The 26,509-nt window shown below is 49.5% G+C and overlaps 2 protein-coding genes across 10 annotated transcripts in view; one reads left to right on the top strand and one right to left on the bottom strand.

Annotated features, from left to right (window-relative positions):
• MYH10 (myosin heavy chain 10) overlaps positions 1 to 8,047 on the top strand; it is a 153,355-nt gene extending 145,308 nt beyond the window's left edge. Inside the window, exons 37-42 of one of the 2 annotated variants that reach the window (XM_030923661.1) lie at positions 687 to 775; positions 1,510 to 1,633; positions 1,719 to 1,927; positions 3,619 to 3,727; positions 4,983 to 5,155; positions 6,310 to 8,047. In XM_030923661.1, the coding sequence (XP_030779521.1) occupies positions 687 to 775; positions 1,510 to 1,633; positions 1,719 to 1,927; positions 3,619 to 3,727; positions 4,983 to 5,155; positions 6,310 to 6,454 (849 nt within the window). In that variant the 3' untranslated portion in view covers positions 6,455 to 8,047. The remainder of the gene's footprint in view (positions 1 to 686; positions 776 to 1,509; positions 1,634 to 1,718; positions 1,928 to 3,618; positions 3,728 to 4,982; positions 5,156 to 6,309) is intronic. The other variant, XM_010362445.2, reaches the window with a different exon arrangement.
• Positions 1 to 26,509, bottom strand: part of NDEL1 (nudE neurodevelopment protein 1 like 1) — a 73,688-nt gene that overhangs the window by 2,334 nt on the left and 44,845 nt on the right. For 3 of the 8 annotated variants that reach the window (XM_030923663.1, XM_030923664.1, XM_030923662.1), the window contains 2 exons: positions 23,410 to 23,561; positions 8,060 to 8,748 (listed from right to left, as the gene is read on the bottom strand). In XM_030923663.1, the coding sequence (XP_030779523.1) occupies positions 8,631 to 8,748; positions 23,410 to 23,561 (270 nt within the window). In that variant the 3' untranslated portion in view covers positions 8,060 to 8,630. Of the gene's footprint in view, positions 1 to 7,441; positions 7,551 to 8,059; positions 8,749 to 14,447; positions 15,681 to 19,218; positions 19,254 to 22,887; positions 23,247 to 23,409; positions 23,562 to 26,509 lie in introns of those variants that run through there. The other 5 variants (XR_004055071.1, XM_010362444.2, XM_010362443.2 and 2 more) reach the window with 5 other exon arrangements.

Genomic DNA, 26,509 nt, shown 5'->3' with positions numbered 1-26,509 from the left:
CTTTCCAAAGAAGTTTGTGGAAGAGCAGCCATCAGGCAGTTCCTTCCGTGGGCTGGCAGGCACCAGGCTGTCCCCATTGTCCTGCCCAGTCCTCTGAGAGCCCCCCGTGGAGCCACAGTCCCCTTCAAGAAAGAGGCCTTGCCCACCTCAGAGGCCCAGCTCTGCAAACACTTGAGCCCCTGTGGAGGTGCCGCCCTGCCTCCTCCCCATGGGAGCGTTGGTCCTTGTTGCTGCACAGCTGCCTGGATCCGCACTGGTCTGTGCAGCCAGCGTCCTTGATCTCAAACTGTTTATGTGAAAGATACTTCAGGATCATCAGTTGGTACAGCTCAGGTTTCTTAGGGTTCAGGGTTTGTATAAAGTTTGTATTCAGTTTATATTAAGAGGCACCAGCTTTCCAAGAAGGGCAGGAACATAGCCACCCTTACGCTGGAGGTGACAGCAAAGCCCTTATGGCAATGAAGACTTCCCTCTGGACATTTTTGTGTAAGATGCTGACACCACACACCACCTGGCTGGTCTGCACCGAGCAGATTTTCGCCAGTTTAATTTCTCAAATCTAAATGACAGTTCGAGGTACAGGTTAACAGTGACAGGAACAAGGTCGCTGTAGCTTCAGGCACTGTCAGATTCCACAGTGAGGAAACTGTTCATAGCCAGAGCTTAACGCAGTCTCCACTGCTTAGGAACTTGCCTCGTCTGAGCGAGCCCGCCGACACGCCGAGCAGGAGAGAGACGAACTGGCAGACGAGATCGCCAACAGCGCCTCTGGCAAGTGAGTCTCCCGTGGCCAGGGCGGGTTCGTCGCCTTGAGGCACACACACTGCTGAGAAGGCTGGAGGTGTCCACGCACCTGGTATCAGCAGGTGGTTTGCTCCTCTCTAACTGGGCCTGGGCTGCCTCAGCCATCCTACCCCGGGGCCAGTCCTGCTGAGCCCCGCACACCGCAAGCGGGAGCCGTGGTGCACACTCACGGGCACTGCGGGCCTTCACTTTCCAGTTCATTAGCTTTGGCGAGCAGGTTCCTCAGACATGACCTTTCTCTGAATTCATTTTTTGTTAAAAGTCATTATCTTTTTTTTCCAATTCAGTTGATTTCTCCACTTAATTACTGAACCAGAGGTTCATCGCGTGCCTTTTTGAGCATGCCATCATGAGTAGAATTTGATTCTCAGAGAGTCAAATACTGAAGAGTTTCAGCGGGGGGAGGCTGGGGTCGTGCTTGCGTTTTGTAAGTGACTCTGGCTGCTGTCTGTGGAGAACAGCTGGAGAGAGGCAGGCAGGGCAGCGGGAGGCCACCCCAGCGGTCCGGATGAGAGATGACAGGCCTGCATCTGGGTGGTGGCAGTGGGGGGAGGATGTTTGGAAGTGTCATCAGTGGGACCTACTGATGGATTCGGGGATGGCTGCTCAGGTTTCCAGCAACAGGGTGGGTGGAGGAGCCTTCGCTGAGGCTCCCAGGCTGTGCTGAGCTAGGATTGAACTGTCCCCTCCTCCTCTCCCCACCAGGTCCGCGCTGCTGGATGAGAAGCGGCGTCTGGAGGCTCGGATCGCACAGCTGGAGGAGGAGCTGGAAGAGGAGCAGAGCAACATGGAGCTGCTCAACGACCGCTTCCGCAAGACCACGCTACAGGTGGCCCATGCAGGAGCCCGTCACCCGGGGAGGGCTGTGCCACTCCTCAGGCACAAGTGACCATAAACTCCTCTCTCCTCTCTAGGTGGACACGCTGAACGCCGAGCTAGCAGCCGAGCGCAGCGCCGCCCAGAAGAGCGACAACGCGCGCCAGCAACTGGAGCGGCAGAACAAGGAGCTGAAGGCCAAGCTGCAGGAGCTCGAGGGTGCTGTCAAGTCCAAGTTCAAGGCCACCATCTCAGCCCTGGAGGCCAAGATTGGGCAGCTGGAGGAGCAGCTTGAGCAGGAAGCCAAGTAAGAGGTTTTTGCTGTCATAAACCAAAACTTACCAACCAGGCTCAGTCAGAGACAAAACAGACATGTCCCTTTTGGGAGGGGCTCCCCACTGCATGGGCGGAGAACCCATATAACCAGACTGGGAGACAGAAGTTGGTGTGAGCTGTGAGAGAAGAGCTGCGAGCGTTCAGAGTCTGGGAGGACAGAAGGCCTCTGTGAACAGTCAGGGAAGGCTGGGCTTTAGGACTCAGCTCAGGGCTCACCACACGGCACTCCCTGATTTCCTAGGCACTCTGAGTTTGCATCTCCTACCCAAAGTCGATTTCCCAAGCGTGTAGCATGCCATGAAGCGCTAGTTTGCTGCCAGAGAACAAATGCAGTATGACAGAAATCAAAGCCTTTCTTCTCCCATAGGAAAAGATTGCTTAACAGCTTTCATATTGTATTAAAGCATGAAAAATTGTACAGTACAACTGCTGGCAGGCAGGCGTTTACAAAGCTATTAGGTCATAGTCCCCAGAGCCAGGGTAGACCTTCAGATTCACCCTCTTGTTGGGGAGTGTGGAGCCCAGACATGCAGGGCTCGTGGCCAGAACGCCTGCATCCTCCCCGGCCCCCTGGCCCAGGACTTCCCACTCCACTCTTGGACTCCAGTGGGCTGAATCAAACAGTTAAGGGTTTGTTTCTGGTTGGAACTAACAGAACTCACCCTGTCGGCTGACTCCATCCCTATCCCTTTTTGCATATTTGTTAAGGAACAAAATAACTTTTTCTGTCTCCCATGGAGTCCTCCAAATAAGTTACCTCTCCTTCACATGGGACAGTGTAGACCTATCTAGAAACATGGATTTGTTTCACCTCTAACCAAAGAGGGAGTGTAGGGGGTTTGCTTTTTGTTTTTTTCTTTTGGTTTTTTTTTTTTTTTCAATGTGAGCTGCCAAAGCCCTGCGTCATAGGAGGTAATTAGTAAATTCTCAAGTGAAACAATCAATATATTGGGTAGTTTCTCAGGGGAAAAGTTTAGGTGATTAAGGATGGCATATTCAAAAGTCTGTGTTCAGTGTAACTGACAGGTAGCTTGTATGTAACATTTGCTGTTTAGAAGATTACTGTGTTCGGGCCGGGCACGGTGGCTCACGGCTGTAATCCCAGCACTTTGGGAGGCCAAGGCAGACAGATCACCTGAGGTGAACAGTTCGAGACCAGCCTGGCCAACGTAGTAAAACCCCGTCTCTACTAAAAATACAAAAATTAGCCGGGTGTGGCGGCATGCACCTGTAGTCCCAGCTACTCGGGAGGCTGAGGCAAGAGAATCGCTTGAACCCGGGAGGTGGAGGTTGCAGTGAGCAGAGATGGTGCCATTGCACTCCAGCCTGGGCGACAGAGTGAGACTCCGTCTCAAAAACACAAAAAGTAAGATAACTGAGTACAGTGATTAATACCTGTATACAGTAATTAATACCTACACGTGCAGGAATAATGTGCTTTTTCTACCTTTTCGCTACTGAGGAATACATTAAAGGCAATTCCTATTTTGACCAGAAGGAAAAGGTCTCAGCACCACATTAGTCACGATATTCTGGGCAGAGAGGTCCATGACGCCTCCACCATGTGTCATCTTCCCAAAGAAAAAGGGCTTTAAAAACTATTTTTTCCCCACACAAAATATCATTTCAAGAATTTCAGAACTACTGTGACCACTTTCACAGGGAACGAGCAGCCGCCAACAAATTAGTCCGTCGCACTGAGAAGAAGCTGAAAGAAATCTTCATGCAGGTGGAGGATGAGCGTCGACATGCAGATCAGTATAAAGAGCAGGTACGTGAGGAAATGCCTCTCTGGGAAGCGTGTGAGTGAATGAGCTGGTGGAGAATGAGCTGGTGGCACAACTGTTTCGGCTAACATGGGCTGTTCCACGTTCCTGGCGGGCACTCTCAGTACCCGAGACATAGGAGGGAGGGGACAGCAGGTCAGGAAGCAAGTTGCAATGAGGCCTGGACTGAACTGTAAAGCTCCTGCTTTCTCCACTAGAATGCGCACTTCGTGAGTACAGGGATTTCTGCCTATTTTGCTCCCTGTTATCTCCATAATGCCTAGTACAGTTCCTGGACATTGCTGGCAGTCATGAGATACTGGCTGGGTGTAGGGTGGACCCAGGAGATAGTGAATAGAAAGGGAAGGGAAGACAGAGGTACTACACGCTGCACCCGAGTGGCTTCAGTGTCTGCATCCAGGCCCCCTTCTCTAAGTGCGCAGGGAATGTTCCGCAGGACTTTCAACTGTGGGGCAGGCCTGCCCTGATTGCAGCGTGGGCAGCTGTACCCTCCCTCCCGCTCCCTGCCCTCTGCCTGGTGAGACTTCGCACTGCAAACACTGGCCAGAAAGGTGGATGGATCTGAGGACTTCACTGCCTTTGGCCCGAACCCTCCCCAACTTCACTCACTCAGTCAAGCAACCTGGCCTTCCCTTCCCACCCCTACCCTTGGGGCCTAGCAACATGGAGAACAGTTGAGGGTGGTGTGCGCTGGGCCCACGAGGCACTGGCCAGCCCCTGTGTGGCTCAGGAATGAAGGGTCCTAAAGGGAGGCTCTTAGTTCTGTGGCAGGTCATCCCAGGGTGGTTTTCTGCTTGAATCCGAGTATAATATCTGAGATGTGCCCATCCTTGAAAGGAGGTGTAAAGATGCATTGTGCAACCTCCCGGGCTTGGGGATTGTACCACATTGCTGTTTCTTCCGCATTTTGCAAGAATAGCAGTTCCCTTTCAGTCCCCTAGGTCACGTGTGTGAAGATAGTAAACTCTGTCATTTTTCTGCAGAAAACTCACCGGTAAAAACAGTCTTGAGTATTTTTTCGTTTTTTTGGCCTAGTGTGCTTTGTAGATGCTGGCTTTGCTGAGAGCAGCAGGCCAGTTACAGAGCCTCTGACCAGCCCCCAGGCCTGTGTGTACATCCGTGTACACGTGTGCTCACAACAGTAACAGGCAGAGCCCCGCACTGCCACACTCGGGGTGCAGAGAGGCTGACACTGGACTCACCAGTTTGGTTTGTTTTGGTTCATGTACCCTCCCCAAGATGGAGAAGGCCAACGCTCGGATGAAGCAGCTTAAACGCCAGCTGGAGGAAGCAGAAGAAGAAGCTACGCGTGCCAACGCATCTCGGCGTAAACTCCAGCGGGAACTGGATGATGCCACCGAGGCCAACGAGGGCCTGAGCCGTGAGGTCAGCACCCTGAAGAACCGGCTGAGGTGAGCAGGCATGTGGCCCCGCGCTGACAGGCTTTGTGGGTTAGCTTAGGCTCGGGGCATAGCTGGTTGGAGGAAGTTTACTTAGATCCATGCCCGGTGATCCATTCTTTCTCCTGAACCACTTCATTTAAAATTTCTGACCTTGATAGTCATCCTCGGGGAGAATGAAAGAGGAGCAAGCCCACTCATTGCCAGTCACTAGAGGACCACACTAATCCACCACACCAGCCACTAGAGGACCACACTAATCCACCACACCAGCCACTAGAGGACCACACTAATCCACCACACCAGCCACTAGAGGACCACACTAATCCACCACACCAGCCACTAGAGGACCACACTAATCCACCACACCAGCCACTAGAGGACCACACTAATCCACCACACCAGCCACTAGAGGACCACACCAGCCACTAGAGGACCACACTAATCCACCACACCAGGCTGGAGCTGCGTCAGGCGTCCATCCCCGTCCAGACATCCAGTAGCGAGGCGAGCTCCCAGCCTCTGTTAAAAAGCAGGGCAGGAGCTCCTCCCGGGACCTGGTGCCATCAGCCCTCCTCAGCGCCGTCCTCCTCACTACACTGGATCTGCTGTGTACCAGGGAGGGGGCGGAGCATGGGAGAGCTACAGCTGAAGTCCCTGCCCTGCAAGACCAGCTCAGCCGAGGTTACAGCACTTCTGGCCGATGGGCAGATTTGGTGCATAACCTGCTTTTGTACAGCCATCAAGCTAAGAATGGTGTCTACGTTTTTAAATGGTTATAAAAAAAAAAAAAAAAAGTATGCAACAGAGTCCCTAGGTGGCCCACAAATCCTCAATAAAATATTTGCTATCTGGCTGATTCCCTGGTTAGCAGGTAGAGCTTGGCCTTAATCCATCTTCCTTACCATTTCCATCACAGACAGTCCTAGGCTGAATCAAGTCCTCCCCGGTTCTCCGAGGACCCTGCTTTGCCTACTCTGCAGGCAGGGTTGTGGGAGAGGCAGAAAGGCACACAGTCTTTTCCCATTGTACCGCCACCCCCACAAGGTCGTGTGTCCAAGGAAGGGGTGCAGGGGAAGGTTCTGCGGCACTGAGTGGTTGGACGTACTGACAGCCACGTGCTCCTGTCTGTTTACCCACACACATCCGCTTCCTGTTCTCTCCAGGCGGGGCGGCCCCATCAGCTTCTCTTCCAGCCGATCTGGCCGGCGCCAGCTGCACATTGAAGGAGCTTCCCTGGAGCTCTCCGACGACGACACGGAAAGTAAGACCAGTGATGTCAATGAGACGCAGCCACCCCAGTCAGAGTAAAGTCGCAGGAAGCCAGAGGAGGCGATACAGTGGGACACTTAGGAACGCACCGGTGCCAGCCTGCCTTGGGGCCTCCTGCAGATTTAGGAAATTGGCAAGCTATGGGATTCCTTCCTGAAAGATCAACTGTGTCTTAAGGCTTTCCAGCCTACGCATACTGTATCCCGCTTCAGACTTAGGTACAATTGCTCCCCTTTTTATATATAGACACACACAGGACATACATATTAAACAGATCGTTTCATCATTGCATCTATTTTCCATATAGTCATCAAGAGACCATTTTATAAAACACAGTAAGAACCCTTTTTAAACAAACTCCAGGCCCTTGGCTGCGGGTTGCTGGGTTATTGGGGCAGCGCCGTGGGCGTCGCTCAGTCGCTCTGCATGCTCTCTGTCGTACAGGCAGGTCACCTAGTTCTGTGTTCACGTGGCCCCCGACTCCTCAGCCACATCACGTCTCCTAGACCATTGTGGACTCTAAACTGCACTTGTCTCTCTCATTTCTCTCAAATAATGATCAACACTATTTCAGTGAGCAAACTGTGAAAGGGGCTTTGGAAAGAGTAGGAGGGGTGGGCTGGATTGGAAGCAACACCCATTGGGGGTTACCATGCCCATCCCCCACGGGGGGCCCTGCCCCTCGAGTCGATGGTGTCCCGCATCTCCTCATGTGAACTGTCCTTGGCCAGGGCTGGTCTGTGCATAGAAGGGATAGTGGCCACACTGCAGCTGTGGCCCCAGGTGGCAGCCATGGATCACGTAGACGTCCAGATGGTCTCCCAAACCACCTGGCTCAGCCGGCGCCCTCCTCAGGTCAGGAGCAAGCAGCCGCGGACCCCTAAGCCGAGCTATTGGAAGGCCCTCCCTCGCCAGCCAGGCCCTCGCGCTGACCTTGCAAACTCAGCCGCTGCTTTGAGCCCAAAATGGGAATATTGGTTTTGTGTCCGAGGCTTGTTCCAAGTTTGTCCATGAGGTTCATGGAACCTCCAGAACATATGCCATCTTCCTGAATGTTGACATGCCAGTGGGTGTGACTCCTTCATTCTTCCTTCTCCCTTCCCTTTGGACAGTGTTACAGCGAACACTTAGCATCCTGTTTTTGGTTGATAGTTAAGCAAACTGACATTACGGAAAGTGCCTTAGACACTACAGTACTAAGACAATGTTGAATATATCATTCGCCTCTATAACAATTTAATGTATTCAGTTTTGACTGTGCTTCATATCATGTACCTCTCTAGTCAAAGTGGTATTACAAACATTCAGTGACAATGAATCAGTGTTAATTCTAAATCCTTGATCCTCTGCAATGTGCTTGAAAACACAAACCTTTTGGGTTAAAAGCTTTAACATCTGTTAGGAAGAATTTGTCCTGTGGGTTTGGAATCTTGGATTTCCCCCCTTTATGAATTGTACTGGCTGTTGACCACCAGACACCTGACCGCAAATATCTTTTCTTGTATTCCCATATTTCTAGACAATGATTTTTGTAAGACAATAAATTTATTCATTATAGATATTTGCGCCTGCTCTGTTTACTTGGAGAAAAAAAGCACCCGTGGAGAATAAAGAGACCTCAATAAACAAGAATAATCATGTGAACATGGAATCTGTTTTCTCACCTTCTGTTCTCGATTTCCCATCTGTGATCTGACTGGAGGGTGGGCGCTACACAGACTTCAAACGACGGCGCCAGGCCCTTTCGCCGAGGGCGCCGTCTCCCAGATCAGACGACAGAGTAATTCTCAGGCCAGTCCTGGCTCCAGCTCTTGTTCCTGCCAGTGCCTCGCAGGGTGCAGTTTCGCCGAGGGCTCCATCTCCCGAGTCAGACGACAGAGTTAATTCTCAGGCCAGTCCTGGCTCCAACTCTTGTTCCTGCCAGCGCCTCGCAGGGTGCAGATGCACTAGAAAGGGAAAGACCACCCAAAGGCAGAAGCTGGCCTAGCTGTCAAGGGAGTGATTTAGGAGGGTTCTGGTCACCAACCAATGAAGCTCACTGCTGGGTAGGACGTTTTCAGAGGTCCAAGACATTTCAGGCTGCATTTTCAGGCAGACACGTATTGAAGATGCTTTTGAAGGCTTCAGTGATGAGGCCACAGCCTCTCCAGTGCAGGCCAACTAGGATGAGAGAGATCCTAGGGCAGTACAGAATCACACAGAGAATGCCCATTTCTTATTCCATGGTATTCTTGGGTGAGGCTGGTTCTGGGAGTAAGGGGTCTGTGACTAGGCTTCTCGGCAGCAGTGGAAACGTGTGAAATGGGCAGAAGTGCCCTCTTCCTCCTGTGCCACTACCATGAGAGAGGAAAGGTGAGTCACAGGGGTGGTGCTTCACCCCCACATCCAGTATTTTATCCAAGAGTGTATGGAATTCAGAGGCTTGTTTTTCTCAAAAAGTAAGAACTCTGGGCTGGGCGCGGTGCTCAAGCCCATAATCCCAGCACTTTGGGAGGCCAGTGGATCATTTGAGGTCAGAAGTTCAAATCCAGCCTGGCCAACGTGGTGAAACGCCATCTCTACTAAAAACACAAAAATTAGCCAGGTGTGGTGGTGTGCACCTGTAGTCCCAGCAACTTGGGGGGCTGAGGCATGAAAATCACTTGAACCTGGGAGGTGGAGGCTACAGTGAGCTGAGATCACGCCACTGCACTCCAGCCTGGGCGACGGAGGGAGACACCGTCTCAAAAAAAAAAAAAAAAAAAAAAAGAATTCTTCCCTACTGGCTGGTCTAACTGGTGTTCCCGTCACAGTTTCCCAATTACTCAGCGTGCCAGGAGAAACAACCTGTGTGGCCCAATTCCAGCCCCTGGTTCTGCGAAGATACTATTGAATAACTAGAAGGGACCTTTCTTTGCTGACCACCACTCCAGGCCTAAGGAAAGGTAGTTTACACAACCTTTGTTGGGCATTCAGAGCACAGGGAGGACAGCTGACGGCAGCTGGGCTCTGAGTGTGTCAGAAGGTCAAGCTGGTCAGCTTCTGCCCAGCAGCAGCGTGGTTCCCAGGGAGGAGGAACTCACACAAGACCAGAAAGGCTTGCTCTTTCGTTGGGCCTGAGTTTAGATGACATGAGGCGACTCTGAGGCTTCATTTAGGGCCTTAAATACTCTGTCCTTGCCATATCGTAGATGTCGTTTTTTGTTTTTTCTTAATGCAGCCATTCCAGGGGACTATTTTAAACTGCTTTGGAGGGATAACAACTTTTTTTTTTTTTTTTTTTTCCCCGAGACAGAGTCTCACTCTGTCTCCCAGGCTGGCTCACTTCGGCCTCCACCTCCGGGTTCAAGTCATTCTCTGCCTCAGCCTCCTGAGTAGCTGGGATTACAGGTGCCCGCCACCAGGCCTGGCTAATTTTTGTTTTCTTTGAGTTTGTTTTTTTTTCTGTAGAAACGGGGTTTCACCATGTTGGACAGGCTGGTTTTGAACTCCTGGCCTCAAGTGATCTGCCCGCCTTGGCTTCCCTCCCAAAGTGCTGGGATTACAGGTGTGAGCCACCATACCCAGCCGATAACACCTATTTCTAGCCTGGTGGCTTGAGGGGACACTTCTAATTCCTGATGGCATCAGGCTATAGATTCGTCACATTTTTGTGTCACCAATTTTTCCTGTCCCAGGATACCTCGGCTAAGATGAATTGTGGGCCATAAGGCCAAGCTGTTCTCCTAGCCAGCTCTTCCTACGGCTCTGGGTATGACTGACCCATGGCCCTTTTCCTGGAGGCTGGTGCTGCTGAGAGACCAGGTCAAGACTGGAGAAGACCTCACTGTTGTCAAACCACACCTTCCTGCTCTTCCTTCATCCCCCCAAAAAAGAAAAAAGCCAGAACAGGCTCCAGGTCAGAATGGCCAGGAAGTGGTGATGACTCCTCTCCCTCGAGTTCCAGGCAGGTCTCCCCTTACCAGGCCCCACCCACACAGGCTTCCCAGTCTCTGGGAGGAACGCAAGAAAGCACCTCTCCCTTTCCACCTTTCGCGGACAACATCCGCACCAAGAGCTTTCCCAGATTTTGAGTGTTTGCCAAAATGCCGTCCTGAGCCAACTGTCAGGACCAGACAGAGAAGCCCACTTCCTTCTGTAGGCACCTGCCATTTGGGAATCAAGCAGATTGCGAAGCACCCATTCTTGTTGGGAATCTTATATGAAGCTATTGAAAGGGTGTAAGTCCATCATACTCCAGCTTTTCAGAGACATTCACTGTAGCTACAGAGCCTGTAAACTGGGCATAAAGTGTGGCCTCAGCCTTCAGTCCCTACTGAGAGTAGGCAGCCCAATAACAGGCTCCATTCCAGCTGACTGGATGCCACAAAGCCCTATTTGAGAGGTAACGTGACATAACCGACAAACCGGGTCTCACAGATCCCCACACAGCGCTGCCTCTCCCAAGTATGTGCCATACTGCACTGGTGCCAAGGCACCCTGGCTTCACGTGGGCCACATCTCCCATGTCTCACAATCACTGTCAGGAGGCAGCAGCTGTGATGGTGTCATTGCCCGACTCCTGGCGAGATCAATCAAGCCCAGCATCAAAATTTGCAGAACGGGAAATACAAAATTAGGCGGGCGTGGTGGCGCACGCCTGTAATCCCAGCTACTTGGGAGACTGAGGCAGGAGAATTGCTTGAACCTGGGAGGTGGAGGTTGCAGTGAGCCAAGATCACACCATTGCACTCCAGCCTGGGCAACAAGAGTGAAAATCTGTCTCCAGAGGAAAAAAAAAAAACTTGCAGAATAAGCATCAGCAGCTTAGAAGGAAATTCTGGAGCCGCACCGGAATCTGCTTTTCAGGAATGCTGTATCACCAACACACACCAGGAGACAGGGCACAACACTGTTACAGTCGGGGAGGGGGCAGAGCTGGCTACAGGGCGCTCCCTAAAGCTGTGGCTCCACGCAGGATGCCTCCCCTCTCCCAGAAGTGCCAGCTTCCACCTTGGCTCTCAGGAGACCCGCACTAGTGGCGTCTCTGGGGCAGCTGCCAAGAGAGGCGGAGTCAGCATGCGCAGCGGGCACAGGAGGAAGGCTACGTGAACCGACTCCTGCTGCAAAGGCTGTGCCGGCCCCGCCACCCGTCACTTCCAAGCCTTCAAAACCTGCTCCTCTCCTGAGGCATGGCACAGAGAGTGGGAGTCAAGGCCACTGAGGCCTCAAGTTTGGAAAGGCACAGCAGCAAAAGACTGGGCTCGTGCCCAAGCCTGGCTTCATGATGAATTAGCCGTGCGAGCTCAGGCAACTCAAACCCAGGCTCATTGTCCTTTCTGCCACCTGAGGTCAGAGCACTGTGTCCTGTCCTCAGGTCACCTCTGTATAGTTCTCGCAGGCCTCACTGTGACTCAGCGTCCCAGCTTTGGCCCCTAGGTCTCAGCTGCATTGGTCAGGGGTCATTTCTGGGCTGAAGGAAGTGGAGTGCTGGCTACGACTCTCTTCTAAGACGACACTTGGGAGTGAGGGATAGGACTGAGCGGCTGAAACGAAAACACCTGGAGGCAAGAGGCTGTCCACCGCCCGGGAGATGAGCCCACCAGCAGGGAGGAAGGGCACACGGGCGCAGATCAAGGAGGCCTCGTTCCTGAGGTTTCGTGGAGAGCCATGCGAAACCAGATACCCACAGCCCCAGGAAGAAAACCCACCCAGAGGCACTCTTTAGCTAGACAGGCAAGCAGCACATAGCGGCATTCATGCCAGGTGGCAGATGCTCTCTCTGACCATGTCCAAAGTAGCATCTTACACCCCACAGTCCAAACAGAAAGCAGGAGATGAGGTCCAGGGAGTCGGCTGGTTTCCTCACGAGGGGGTCATTTGCCAAGAGGTGCTATAGCCACAAAAAAAAAGTCACTAAGGCCGGCCACGGTGGCTCACACCTGTAATCCCAGAACTTTGGGAGGCTGAGGCAGGTGGATAACCTGAGGTCAAGAGTTCAAGATCAGCCTGAACAACGTGGTGAAACCCCACTTCTACTAAAAATACAAAAAAAAAAAAATTAGCCAGGCATGGCGGCAGGCACCTGTAATCCCAGCTGCTTAGGAGGCTGAGTCAGGAGAATCGCTGAAACCTGGGAGGTGGAGGTTGCAGTGAGCCGAGATCACACCACTGCACTCCAGCCTGGGTGACAGCGAGACTCCATCTCAAAAAAAAAAAAAAAAAAAAGTCATTGAAGTTGGTATATAACTCTCAACTGCTAAATTAGACTAAGAAAAATTTTTTTTTTAATTTTTAAAGTAAAAGTCTCTTCCCAAAGGGACCAGAAATAAGCCCAACAGCACACTGCTACCCTCCAGGGACCTGGCCCAGGCTCTTCTGGACACAGAGCAGTGGTGACATGCAGTGGATGACACGTGGGCCCGTGTAGCCAGGGCCCTTCCTCCAGCTATCAACTGAGTGGCCAGCAATTGGCAAAACAGTCTGGATAAGATGAGCCCAGGGTGGGGCTGGGCACGGTGGCTCACGCCTATAATCCCAGCACTTTGGGAGGCCAAGGTGGGTGGATCGCGAGGTCAGGGGTTCGAGACCAGCCCGACCAACATGATGAAACCCCCGTCTCTACTAAAAATACAAAAATTAGCTGGGTGTGGTGGCGGGCGCCTGTAATCTCAGCTACTCAGGAGGCTGAGGCAGGAGAATTGCTTGAACCCGGGAGGTGGAGGTTGCAGTGAGCGGAGATCACGCCACTGCACTCCAGCCTGGGAGACAGAGCGAGACTCCGTCTCAAAAAAAAAAAAAAAGATGAGCCCAGGGTGTTCAGATGCAAAGGAAGTGAGAAATCACTTGGGGAGCTCGGGATGAAGATTCAGGGCTCCAAACATCATCTGTGCTTTAATCAGAGTCAAAGACTTGCCTGCTGTGTTTTAGTTGGGGTTCGTACGTAAATAAAGAGGCCAGTTAAATGCTGAAACCGCTCATCTAATCCAAACCTTCCAATGAGGGTTGGGAAAGAAGCTGGACGTTGCTGCACATCAACAAGAGGCTTAGGATTGTCCTCTCAGCCACTGCAACTGAGCCGAGCACAGCACACACCCACTGCAAGTGTCCCTGGAGACTCAGCTCAGGACAAAATCTCCAGGAATAACAGCAGATATTCCTGTTCATAGATTAATAGAGAAATGTTTGACAATGGATCCTACTTAATAGTTCTTATTCACTCAGGATTTTATTTTATTTTATTTTGAGACGGAGTCTAGCCCTGTCACCCAGGCTGGAATGCAGTGGTATGATCTCGGCTCATTACAACCTTCGCCTCCCGGGTTCAAGCGATTCTCCTGCCTCAGCCTCCCGAGTAGCTGGGATGACAGGCACATACCACCACACCCAGCTAATTTTTGTATTTTAGTAGAGACGGGGTTTCACCGTGTTGGTCAGGTTGGTCTCGAACTCCTGACCTTGTGATCCGCCCGCCTCGGCCTCCCAAAGTCACTCAGGGTTTTGATTCACTTCATTTTCATTTACTTATAGTTTTAAAACTATAAAATATACTGTTTCTGTTGTTATAAGCAAACAGTGCTCAAAATCTGATGCATTCACACCGAACCTCAGTTTATGCGTTCTTCAATGTGTTACCTTGTGTCTTGCTTCCAAACATCTGACACCTTCTCTCACTTGCTAACATTAACCTGAGGGATGAGAAGAAGTGCCAGTTCAAAGAGACTTCTAATCCCAGAATGACATCTATCATGAATGGCAGCACAGCTGCAGGACCAGCTCCTGGATCCATCCCAGTTACTCTGGGACTTCGTGAACTTCCACCCTCAACATCCTGGTCCTTCCTTCCAGATTTTCACATGGGGCCCAGGCCACCCTCGAACTGCTCCTGGAAATCACAGCCAAGCCCAGAAGCCAGTGCCAAGAAACAGCATGAGGACGCCCGCGCTGCACATAAGACATCTCCAGAGGCCGCCTGATCTCTGTCCCATTCCACAGCTGCTGTCGTTGGAACCTGACTTTATGGGCCCCAGCTCTCCTCTCATGGGATGGCAGAGACTGAATAAAGCAACGTCAATCCTTTTTTTCTGTGAAATTTATTGTTTCCACATTAAAAGACTTTTTTGGAGGGAAGTATTTTTTGTAACCACATGATGATCCTATACAGCTGCCCAGAGTAGGACACCATCAGAGTCATTAACATGCCATATGAGTTCTGAATAAATAAAAGCTACAAAGCCCAAGTTATATACAAATATCTTAGGCAATAATGTTTACAAACCTATGTACAATAAAACAAATGTAAACAGTAAATGCAGCATGAGAGTAATCAAAGGATGCACAGGGACAGCCGCCGCTGTTCAGTCCACCCCGGAGCTGGTACCAGCCCGCCCTGGAACCAGCCACTCACCCTTCCGAACACAATGGGACGGCCCTTGGAAGAGAAAACAAAAACGCTCCAAAGATGTGGTTGAACTGAAGGACGGGAAGGCTGGCGAGAGGCTGCCCGCCTCCCTCACCCCGAGTCTGAGGCGCACGGAGGAGGAGACAGCACAGAGGCTCGGCCCGTGTGTGCCCCGTCCCAGAGGCTCCTGCCACGTGGGGCTCAGACGGGCATTGTGCTGCTCTGGGAGGCAAGTCCATGGAATGGTAGCTGCGTAAGTAAAATCAGAAGGTGCAGAAAATGTTCCCTAATTCAGTAACCTTCCTGACTCTTTGCCAGAAACAGGCCCAAACCGTGAGGGGCGGAGTTGGGGGACACATGATCATGAGCACTGGAGATGCCTGGGGGGGAGCTCAGGAGGGCACACATTGACCTGATTTGGGGGAGAACTTCTAGAAGATTTGCAATGTCCTAAACACAACTAAATCCTATCAGTACAGCAGAGTGGGGGCTATGAGGCAGGTGCGAATGAATGGGTACTTCTGCATCCAGTGACCAAGTCATACACGTATGTATCACCTTGTGACCCACGAAAGTGCAATCATGTGAAACCAACGGCACTACGGCGAGAAGAGAAAATAGCAGTATTGATACCGCGCAGAGTTCCAGGGCTGGGCAGGGCCCAGCAGGCGCCACTGCATGCAGCCTGCCCTCTGCCAGCCGTGCGGAGGCAGACGGAGGGGCACGAGGCTGGGCCCAGGCACCGAGGGGTGAGGCGTGGGTGTCCTGGGTTGCTGGAGGAGGGCAGGAGCCCCCACCTGGAGGCTGGGCACTCACACACTGAGAGGCAGCACACCCGGCGCTGACGACGGCCGCGAGGAGCCCAGACCAGGAGGAGGAGGAGCCGGGTCAAAGCCGTTTACTGCCCTGTGGGAGCAACCAGAGCACAGAAGGGAAAAAGAGGACAAGAAAAACAAACTCATTTAAAATCACTCACACACAATAGGAAATTCATCTGCTTTCTAAAACTATTCCTTGCCCGCAGTAGGGTCCTGATGGCCCAAAGGGGACTGGCTGGCTGGAAAGCACCAGCTGGTTAGAGAATGGAGCATTTGGGAATCCTGGGGAACCAGGGTCACATGACCCTTCTTGGCAACTTCTGCACACCGGCCACTGAAGCCACAGTCCTGATTATTTCCCCATAGAGCAGGTCTAAATGCCTGGCAATAGCGAACTAGTTAAATAAATAATGGTGCAACTAAACAATAAGATATTACACAGCCATTAAAAACACACTCCACAAGCTTTTTAATAGCATGGGAAAATATTCAGAATGTAACTAAGTGGGAAAAGATGCAGGTTACCAAACTCTGTATGTTCAATGACATGAAAGAAAAAAAAGCAAATAGTATATAGTCTAGATTCTAGACTATGGCGCCTTGGACAGACATTACTATCCATATAGCTAAATCCACAGTGCAGGGGTGGGGCGGGGAGTGTGTATAAATAAGTGTATATATACACACATTATATATATGCACACACACATATGTATACACACACACCAACACATACGTACATAAGATCATATATATCATAGAAAGAAAATTTAAGACTCGTTACTTTTCTTCCCTCTGGGCTGTGGGTGAATTTTGTTTACTACTTTATCCTTTTTTAATCATTTTCCAAATCTCCTTACATTTTCCAAATATAATGTATTAATACATGAATATCTTAATAAGGTGGAGAAAAATAACTTTTTAAAAACTGTTTAGCAAGCAATGCCAGATGAGTAGGCTTTCCAATGCAGACTGGTGTGCAGACAGCCCAGCCCAACCCAACAGCCTGCAGCCAGGACCCAGCGCACCCGGAGCCCAGCGATGCAGGGAGCACCCCAGCGTCCCCCTCACCCACCGTGCAGCGCAGCCACAGGAAGCAGCAAGAGAGGGAGGGAATGTGCAGCCTGGAACCTCTCTCAGGAGCCACTTCAGCCTTTCCACCTTGAAAAGCTTCCTAGGAAAACTGGTCCCACTAGCAATTTGGGAGACAAAGCCAACTACGGCAAGGGGCCACACTGCGGCACGCCTGCGCACTACTGCCCCCGCCCGCTCCAGAGGGCTCCAGGGAGCTGAAGACAGACTCGTGGAGAGAGGTTCTCCTTAAAAAAAAAAAGTGCGGACACACACTCCCTGCAGAGACAGCTGTTTCGTGCACTGGCGAGGCGAGGAAAACCTGACAGAGAAGCAGGCATGCAGAGACTTGACAAACAGTCCCTGCCTACTTGGAAGAAACAAAGTTCATGTCTAAAGAAACTAAACTCAGAGTACATATGTGGAGCTTAAATTCCAACCATGCATACAGAGACCAAGAGCCTCAGGAGAAAGGCTCTGACAAATGTCATTTCTCCCTGTTGCCCACTGTCCTACTTCAACGACAAACAGCCAGATTGTCCCTTTCCTCGCTGGGTTAGGAGAGGTCTGATTTTTAAGCTTCAACACATTTGCAAGTCTGAAACCATCCTTCCTGTTCTCCCAAGGTCACAGGCCTGTGCCTCTTCTGGGGCCAAGGCCATATCCTATTTGCCACGGTAGCCCTCATATAATAGGCTCCATCTGTCTGGCTAGTCCCAGAGTCCCTGACACCTGCTTCCAGAAACCTCAGGGATCACCAGGCAGGCCCCACAAATGGCCGCAGCTCTCAACACGTGAACCTCAGATTCCCAGCCTCACACATCACAGGGGCAGGGCAAGCCCCCAAACCGGGACAGCAGACAGCCCCCGGAACCCGGCAGAGAGGGAGCACTGCTGCATGCCAAGAAGAATCTGGCACCTGGGCCATGGGGGTGTGCAAAAGCAGCAACTAGGAGATGGCTCCTCGAGCAGGTTGAGGATGGGATTCTGGCATTTTCAAGTGAGATGGACTTTAAGGAACATCAGGTTTGTCCCACTGTTCCACTGCCAAGGCAACCAAAGCAAGAGAAGGTCCAGCCATTAGCCTAGGCTCACCTAGTGAGACGCTGATGGGGAAGTCGGGCCCACAGCTGCTTCCAGATGCCCAGGACAGGACCCTTGCCTAGTCTCCTCCTGGTGAGAGGCCACCTAGAAGCCCTCAGCAAGCAACCACTTCAGCACTCCCAATGCAAGCCGGCTCTAACGGGAAAAGTAAGTGGTGCAGCCCAGGCTATAAAGAGAGAACCGGTAAATGTCTATCTGGACAGAAATGGAACGCTTAATGTGAAGGCGGGTAGAGCAGAGAGAGAACGCCAATCCACCAGCGTCTCACCTAGCGCCTCTCTCCTGAATCAAGAAGTAGAAAGTTAAAGAACAGAGAGAGAAGAAAGCTGGCCTTCTAGATGGGATGACAGGTCTGGTGAAGTCCCCTCGGGGTCTGCAAAGCTGTGCACGGGGAGATGATTTTCAAGAGAAGAGACTCTCGATATTCAACATACTCAGTTTCAGGGAGCAGCGAAGGACCACAGGGCAATGTCCCAGTGGACAAGACCGGACTGAAGGAAGAGAGATGGGGCAGGCTGGAAGGTACAGATCTGGGAGTCATATATGTAGGAAAAGGTTCCAGTTATAAAATTTCACGATCTTACCACCAAAGACTAGTTCAGGAGACTGAAATGTAGAGAATCCAGCTAAGAAAAAGTGCTAAGGTCAGTTGTAAAATGGCAGTGGAAGAAGTGAAAAGAGGGAAGAGACAGGGCACATTTAGAAGCTACTCGGGACAATAAATCTAAAGCAGCCGAGATAAAGGATGGAAACATTAAATCTGTCAAAGCCGCAAGGATGAGGACACTGGAGAGGGCAGGAGGGTGGGCTCAAGCTATCCAGAAGAGCCGGCAGGTAGGCACACGCCACACCAGAGTCTCCCTATTTCAGTGGATGAGTGTGGGCTCAGAGCAGCTCCGGCCTGCTCCAGTCCTCAGCCCAGGCTCTGCAAACTGCAAAGCAGTTCTGAAATGTGAGGCAGATCTTACACACGTCCCCATCTACCATTCCATTTTAACTGGGAACTCCATGCGTGAGCACAGAGGTGAGGGAGTGCTCACACTGGTCCTTGATGTGAGAAAACAGAAGCAACTGGGTAACGGGAAGAACCCCAGTCCCAGGAAGACAGTCAAAGGTGATCCCAGGGCCTGAGAGTAACCCTAAACCGCCATCGCCAGACTCTGAAATCAACACTGCAGCGCCCTAGCCCACTCAGGCGTGCCACCTGGCATGCTACTCCCAGCCACCCCAGGACCACTGCAACTAATTTGCTCTTGTTTCTCACAGTTGAACTAGTAATAATGGCATCCAGTCAAGTCGAATAGGACCGTGAAAGCTCACGGATGGGCTGTAAGTCAGTTAAAGCTGGGTCAGCCCCATGCAGTTAGTAAAACCAGACTGTTAATGTGTCTTCCACCACACACCAGGATTAAGAAAGAATGAAAAAGAGCACAGCAAACAAATTCAGTTACCCATGAATAACGTGGGAAATATGACTTTTTCTTGCCTAATAAAAGAAAGGAAAACATATTAAACAGTAATACAAATACTATTTCCACACTGGAAATAGCCCTAAATTTAGTTCATGCCCACCTACACACAGCCCAGAAGAACTCAGAGTGGCTTACAAAAATAGAGACACGTTACATAAGAAACTACATAACGTTATGGGGGGAAAAAAAGAATGGTTTGGAGAGAATCCAGGTGACCACACTCCACATGAAATGTGCGTCCTTTCAGATGGTGAGACAAAGAGTGACCACAGTTGAAGGAAACAGCTCGGCACCTGGGAAGCAGGCACGGCAGCCCACATTTCAGGAACTGGCAGAAGTGATCAGAGACTAGACAAAATCCTGATTCCAAGAAGCCCTCCAGTGACCAGAATTTACAAAATACTTTTGAATCCCACAAAGCAATATGCTCAGTTAAGATATATTGTTTTATGTTAGAAGGCTTCACTGCATCTAAAGTTTCAGCGGGTGGGAAGGTGGAACACACGTACACCCACACACACGCACACGCACACAAACCTACTTTGATGACGTCTCTCCCCCAAACAACCCTGCCACAGGTTTCTAGCGGCACTAGTGAGCTATCGCCACGGTGCTACAGACTCCTCACGAGTGAGCGGGAGGGCACGCAGGCAGGTTCTACAGTGGACTCAGGAGTGAGAGGGAGGGCAGGCAGGTTCTGCAGTGGACTCAGGAGTGAGAGGGAGGGCAGGCAGGCTCTGCAGTGGACTCAGGAGTGAGAGGGAGGGCAGGCAGGCTCTGCAGTGGACTCAGGAGTGAGAGGGAGGGCAGGCAGGCTCTGCAGTGGACTCAGGAGTGAGAGGGAGGGCAGGCAGGCTCTGCAGTGGACTCAGGAGTGAGAGGGAGGGCAGGCCGGTTCTGCAGTGGACTCAGGAGTGAGAGGGAGGGCAGGCCGGTTCTGCAGTGGACTCAGGAGTGAGAGGGAGGGCAGGCAGGTTCTGCAGTGGACTCAGGAGTGAGAGGGAGGGCAGGCCGGTTCTGCAGTGGACTCAGGAGTGAGAGGGAGGGCAGGCAGGCTCTGCAGTGGACTCAGGAGTGAGAGGGAGGGCAGGCAGGCTCTGCAGTGGACTCAGGAGTGAGAGGGAGGGCAGGCAGGCTCTGCAGTGGACTCAGGAGTGAGAGGGAGGGCAGGCAGGCTCTGCAGTGGACTCAGGAGTGAGAGGGAGGGCAGGCAGGTTCTGCGGTGGACTCAGGAGTGAGAGGGAGGGCAGGCCGGTTCTACGGTGGACTCAGGAGTGAGAGGGAGGGCAGGCAGGTTCTGCAGTGGACTCAGGAGTGAGAGGGAGGGCAGGCAGGCTCTGCAGTGGAGGCTTTTTCAAATGGGGCGCTTTTCTCATGCTGAAACTACAAGCCATACTTCTACACTTCTATACAGACAGGCTTTTGCGTTCTTTCACCTGCCAGAGTGTATAATGGACCTAGGAACTGCGATATCCTGCCCTTCCTTTTGCAGCTGGTACACAACACCTTGGTTTTTATCTGGTCAACAGGTCGGCAGGAAGAAAGGCCAGAGGTAAAAAGCCAGGCAGGCCAGAAGCCAGAATCGAAGCAAAGCGGCAAGAAAGTGAAAACACAGCAAAACCCACAAAAGAGTTATCCTCAGGGATACAGCAACTAGAACGGTAACTCCAGCAACAGCAGGTTAATATTTCAGTGTGCATACACAATCTGCTTATCATATAAGCGAAACACTCACACAATAGCCAGCTCACAAAAGCATATTTCTTAATAGAAAAGGCACAATGTAAAATGTCTATCATTTAAAACCAACACTAAGTATCTGCAACTGTTCTGACTGGAAAGCACAGCCATTCCGGGTTCAGCTCAAGAAGAAAAGTCTACAATTGCATCTCAGATGCTCTCAAGGGGCAGGGGTGCAGTCAGTGTGCCCAAGGCCCGTTCCTGGCTTCAGCTCACCCTGAGGTCCCCACATCTCTTGGCAATCCCTGCCCTGGTGCTCTGCCTTGGGAGGCAAGTGGCAGGCAGGAGTAGTGACCCTGAACAGACAGTGTCATCCTTCCCTCCGCGTGACTGTTCTTAAGGGCTTCCACACGCACAGGCACCTGTCCAACCTATCCATTTATGGTTCATGCCTGCTCTCATGGAAGGCACCTGAGGCCCATCAAGAAATATGACTCCAAGGAGAGACCAATAACTACTCTAGTAGAGGGTCATTATAAGCTGTAGGGAAAAATAATGAGGCACTGTTTCCAACATGTATGAAGACTACCCTAAACATTCGCCATATCATTTAGGGGAAATGGCTACTTTCATGTCAAACCGTCCAGTCATTCCATTTACCATTCCAGTATAAAAACAAGGGCTGCCTCAAGTCTGCCTGAAACTCCTAAGCCTGAGGAAAATGAATTTTATATCTACTCCACCCGAGGAAATTCAATGGTTAGAATAAGGTTCTGATGTCAGCTGGGTGCGGCGGCAATCCCAGCACTCTGGGAGGCTGAGGCAGGAGGATCACTGGAGCCCAGGAGTTTGAGACCAGCCTAGGCAACATAGTGAGACCGCATCTCTTCCAAAGAAAAAAAAATTATTTAAAAAATTTGTTAAAAAAAGAATAAAGTTCTAATTTGTATAGTGAGGTTTTAGAATGTGTTTTTAACACAAAATCCTTAATGAAATGTATATACCTCAGGGTAAAATTCTCTTAAGGGACAGAGATCAACCAAAACATTCCACTACAAGGAGAAGAGCCTTTTCAGAGTCACTGTGTGTCAAATCTGCTCCTTTATAAATGTGCCGTAACTATTGAGGACGGCAGAAAGTGCCAGCTGCTTTAAGAAATTGTGAACATTTCCAGAGTTGTACCTGTCCTGCTTTCAGAGAAAAACAAGCAAGAATTACCTCTATGACTCAAAGGAAAGACAGTGGCAGGGGATCATGGGTGCCTGTTGGCTGCTTCAGTAACAACTACCTTAGGCAGCACCGTGAGCATCCCAGACCACAGGTCCTACCAGTGACCCATATTAAGGCATACTTGTACAACCATGTATTACCATGGAGTATTTAAAAATAAACAAGTACATTGAGGTAGAATAATATACATGACATGGAAAGATAATGGCAATATAAGTCGTGATAGGCACATTGCAAAGCAATATTTAAAGTAAAATCCCATAACTGTGTTACAAACAACTTAGAGCAGATGCATAAAAATATGATTTGACATGCCTTAAAATAACTGTAAGGAACGCAGAAACAGTGTGAAGGCAGGAAACAACGACTTTTTAGTTCATATACTTCTGTACCAACTGAAATGTTTTGCATTAAGGATGCTTCAATCTTTTTTTTTTTTTTTTTTTTTTTTTTTTTGAGACGGAGTCTCGCTCTGTCGCCCAGGCTGGAGTGCAGTGGCCGGATCTCAGCTCACTGCAAGCTCCGCCTCCCGGGTTCCCGCCATTCTCCTGCCTCAGCCTCCCGAGTAGCTGGGACTACAGGCGCCCGCCACCTCGCCCGGCTACTTTTTTGTATTTTTTAGTAGAGACGGGGTTTCACCGTGTTAGCCAGGATGGTCTCGATCTCCTGACCTCGTGATCCGCCCGTCTCGGCCTCCCAAAGTGCTGGGATTACAGGCTTGAGCCACCGCGCCCGGCCAGGATGCTTCAATCTTAAGACAATTTTATTTCAGTCTTCAAAAGAGCCTTAACTTTATACAAAAGTTGTATTTCCTAAACTGTATTTGATCCAGTGCCTAAGTACTTCAGGGCTTTATATTTCTCCAAAATTCTCACAGGGGATGTCTGTTGTACAGTTTGCATATATTTAATTGTGATGCTCTCTTCTACCCCGAAAAAGTATTTGCAAGTCTGCCAGCCTGTAAGCACCTGGAGAACAGGGACCTTATCACAGTCGTTTTGACTCACCAGAGCCTCACACTGCTGCCTTTCAAGAGTCTGCTTCCCAGGACAGAAGCCTCAGATTCAGGGTTCCTGGGGCAACAGACTCCACGGGGACTAGGGGACAACAACAGACATCATGCCCCTAAGATTAGAATGATAACAGGCTGCAGGCAGGTTTGCCAAGCTGAGTTTACCTTTTCAAGGCTTCATTATGCTCACTTAATAATCTGTCACTTTACTACTCAAAAAATCATCACTTAAAACATTTAGGACTTACCCTTTGTCGAAGAAAGATGTATGCCCTGATCGAGAGAACTTTGTGCCATTGCCATTCAGCACCCCACAGTTAACATTCCCTGAAATATAGGATTTTCGTGATGCTTGGTCCTTTGCAAAATTCCTGCAAGCTGCTAATTTGGATTCTAAAGCCTATAAAAAAAAAAAAAGAAGGAATGATACGGTTGTCAAAACAGTAGCTGCACATAAAAATTTGCATTTCAAACCATTTCTATTTCAAGCCTCAAAACCTACTCATCTCAGTTGATAATGGTGGTTAGTTCAGCCATGATCAATCAACTTTCTAATAAAAAGGCGGAATACTTATGCTCCCTTTCTAATGAGCTCAGAATATTTTATTTTTTCCTCTTAGTGTTACTGAGGGAAATACACGTAATCTTCCCCTTACAAGTAAGAAAAGTGTGGTACGGGAGGTCGAACAGCAGACCCCAGGTCTCTTGCCCCTATCCATTGTTCGTTTCTAAGTTGTAGACTGTTGGTTGGTGTTAGGAGCAGGGTGTGTTTTGGGAGCAAGCACTATTAAAGAACCCAAAAATATCACCTGATAATTTTTTTTAGGGCAGCCAATTCTTTCTCTAGGTTCTTCATTTTTTCTACTGCATGAGAATGAATGAGAACACTTACAACACTTTACATGAAATTAAAAGCTATTTTATTTCTAATGGCATTCTGTAAAATGTTTAACTGATACCCTTTGTCTGTAATTAAATAATTCACCTGCAAATGACACTGGTCTTTTAGCATTTACCTCTAAATTGGGCACCCTTGTTTTGCACCTGTCACCACAACATCTGGCAAGCACCAGGCTCTGCCAACACAGATGTCATGGAGAGATGAGGCGTTTCTCATGTATTTCCACGTGCTTACACATCATCAACTGCCTCTTTCCCATAAACACTTTGCCCAAATCAAACCCCTCCTTCTCCAAAAAGAAAAATACTATCCCTGGCCAAAATATATATATATATATATATATATATATACACACACACACACACACACATATATATATAATATATATATAATATACACACACAATTCATGTCTATTATCCACAACAGTAAAGGACTGGGAATGCACAGCTAAATTAAATCCACAGGTAAAATATACTTCACTTTGAGAATCCATTTGGACATCCTCCCCCGACATTTCAATAAGAGCTATTAAAGAAACAGCAACAACGGCTGGGCTCAGTGGCTCATCCCTGTAATCCCAGCACTTTGGGAGGCCGAGGCAGGTGGATCATTCAAGGCCAGGAGTTCGAGACCAGCCTGGCCAACATGGTGAAAGCCTGTCTCTACTAAAGAAAAAATTTTAAAAATTAGCTGGGTGTGGTGGCATGCACCTGTAATCCCAGCTATGCAGGAGGCTAAGGCACAAGAATCACTGGAACCCAGGAAGCAGAGATTGCAGTGAGCCTAGATAGCACCGCTGCATTCTCACCTGGGCGACGGAGTGAGACTCTGTCTCAAAAAAAAGAAACAGCAACAAAAACAGACAAACTTTTTTCTTCTCCTTCTTTCCTATGACAAAAGTACAATGAGCTACTAAAACGACAACAGAAACAAGGAAGAGAGGTAATGACCTTGTAGGACAAACTCTGAATAAGCATAATTCAGCAATAATTCAGCAGCTTATCAAAGCTACACATATACAGTAGAAATTGAGAGCCATTCAATTCCTATATTCAAGACACACATTCATTCACTCAAATACATACTGAGTATCTATCACACGGCAGGCACAACTTATGTCTGAGACATCAGTGAGACATCCAAGCACGAGCACCAGGTCTTTTCAGGGGGAAAAGGGTGGTCTAGAGATTAAGATTTGAAAGATATCCCCACCCAGGGGTGGATGAAACTATGGCTGTGATTAAGAAGATCAGAAAATCAAGGACAGAACTCTGACTAAAACCAATGTCGAAAGGGTGAGCAGATGAAGACCTTACAAGATGACTAAGAGGAATGGAAAGAAAGTTGGGAGCAGCCATGAAACAGCATCAGAGAAGCAGAGAAAAGAGGGCATTGAAAAAAAAAAAAAAAGGGTCAGTGTTGAATGCTTCAAGTAAAATTAGGACAGAACAGCATCCACTGGATTTGACAGCACTGAGATCACCAGTGAGCAGTTTTAGCGGCACGAGCAGGGGACAGAGCCCAGGCTAAAGTGTCTGGGGAGTGTGCATGCAGTCAAAATGCTAACAAAAAACAGAGACACGCTTTCAAGAAGCTTTATGTAATACCACATAAGTATTACATATATTTATGTGGATAGCATGCAATACAGAAATATCAAAGTATACATGTATAATACATAACATATAATGTGTAATACGTAAACATTACACACAAATATTAACACATATATAGTAAAAGGCTGAAGATACAGGAGAAATAAAGATTTGAGGGTTGGAAGAAATGAGATCCAAAGCACAGATGGACCAAATTAGCCACGGGTAGGAATTTGCACTTTTACCACCGGGACAAAAAGGAGGAATGGCTACAAACAGAGGTACTAATGGGAGGGTAATAGCAGAAGATGAGAAAAGAAACCAAAGAAGCTTAAAACAAATGGCCTTCATTTTCTCTGTGAAGGGGATGCAAGAGTAGAGAACGGCTTCCAGTTCAAGTCAGCGGACAAAGTGTAAAGAGGTATAAATGAAATATTCATAAAAGCCAACAAAGGCTGGTGGACAGCAGCAGACGCAAAGTGTTGATGACTTTTGGAGGTCGTTATTTTGATAACTCTTAGAAGACAGATTGTCAGCTGAATGTGTAAACCATACAAGGATGCCAAATTAAACTTTCATGCACCACTTCTGAATAAATTAAAGTACTAAAGCAAAACAAGGAACAAAGACAGACGACGACGTGGGGATGAGGAATAGGCAGAACTAACCCAAGAGTAAAACGGAGAGAAATCCGAGGGCAACAACAATGCAGCAGCCCTCGAAGCCCATCAGGGCATCCCGCAAAGAGTGTGAAGAAGAAACTAGAAGATAGGAGAGCAAAGAAAGATACAGGTTTTTTTCTACTCAAAAGAGAGAAGGGGAAACAAATGCTAGGAAAAGAAAGCAGCAT

This window comes from Rhinopithecus roxellana, chromosome 19, assembly GCF_007565055.1.
Source record: "Rhinopithecus roxellana isolate Shanxi Qingling chromosome 19, ASM756505v1, whole genome shotgun sequence".
Classification (NCBI taxonomy): domain Eukaryota; kingdom Metazoa; phylum Chordata; class Mammalia; order Primates; family Cercopithecidae; genus Rhinopithecus; species Rhinopithecus roxellana.
The sequence above is the reverse complement of the archived record's forward strand: the minus strand, read 5'-3'. Positions and strand labels throughout refer to the sequence as shown.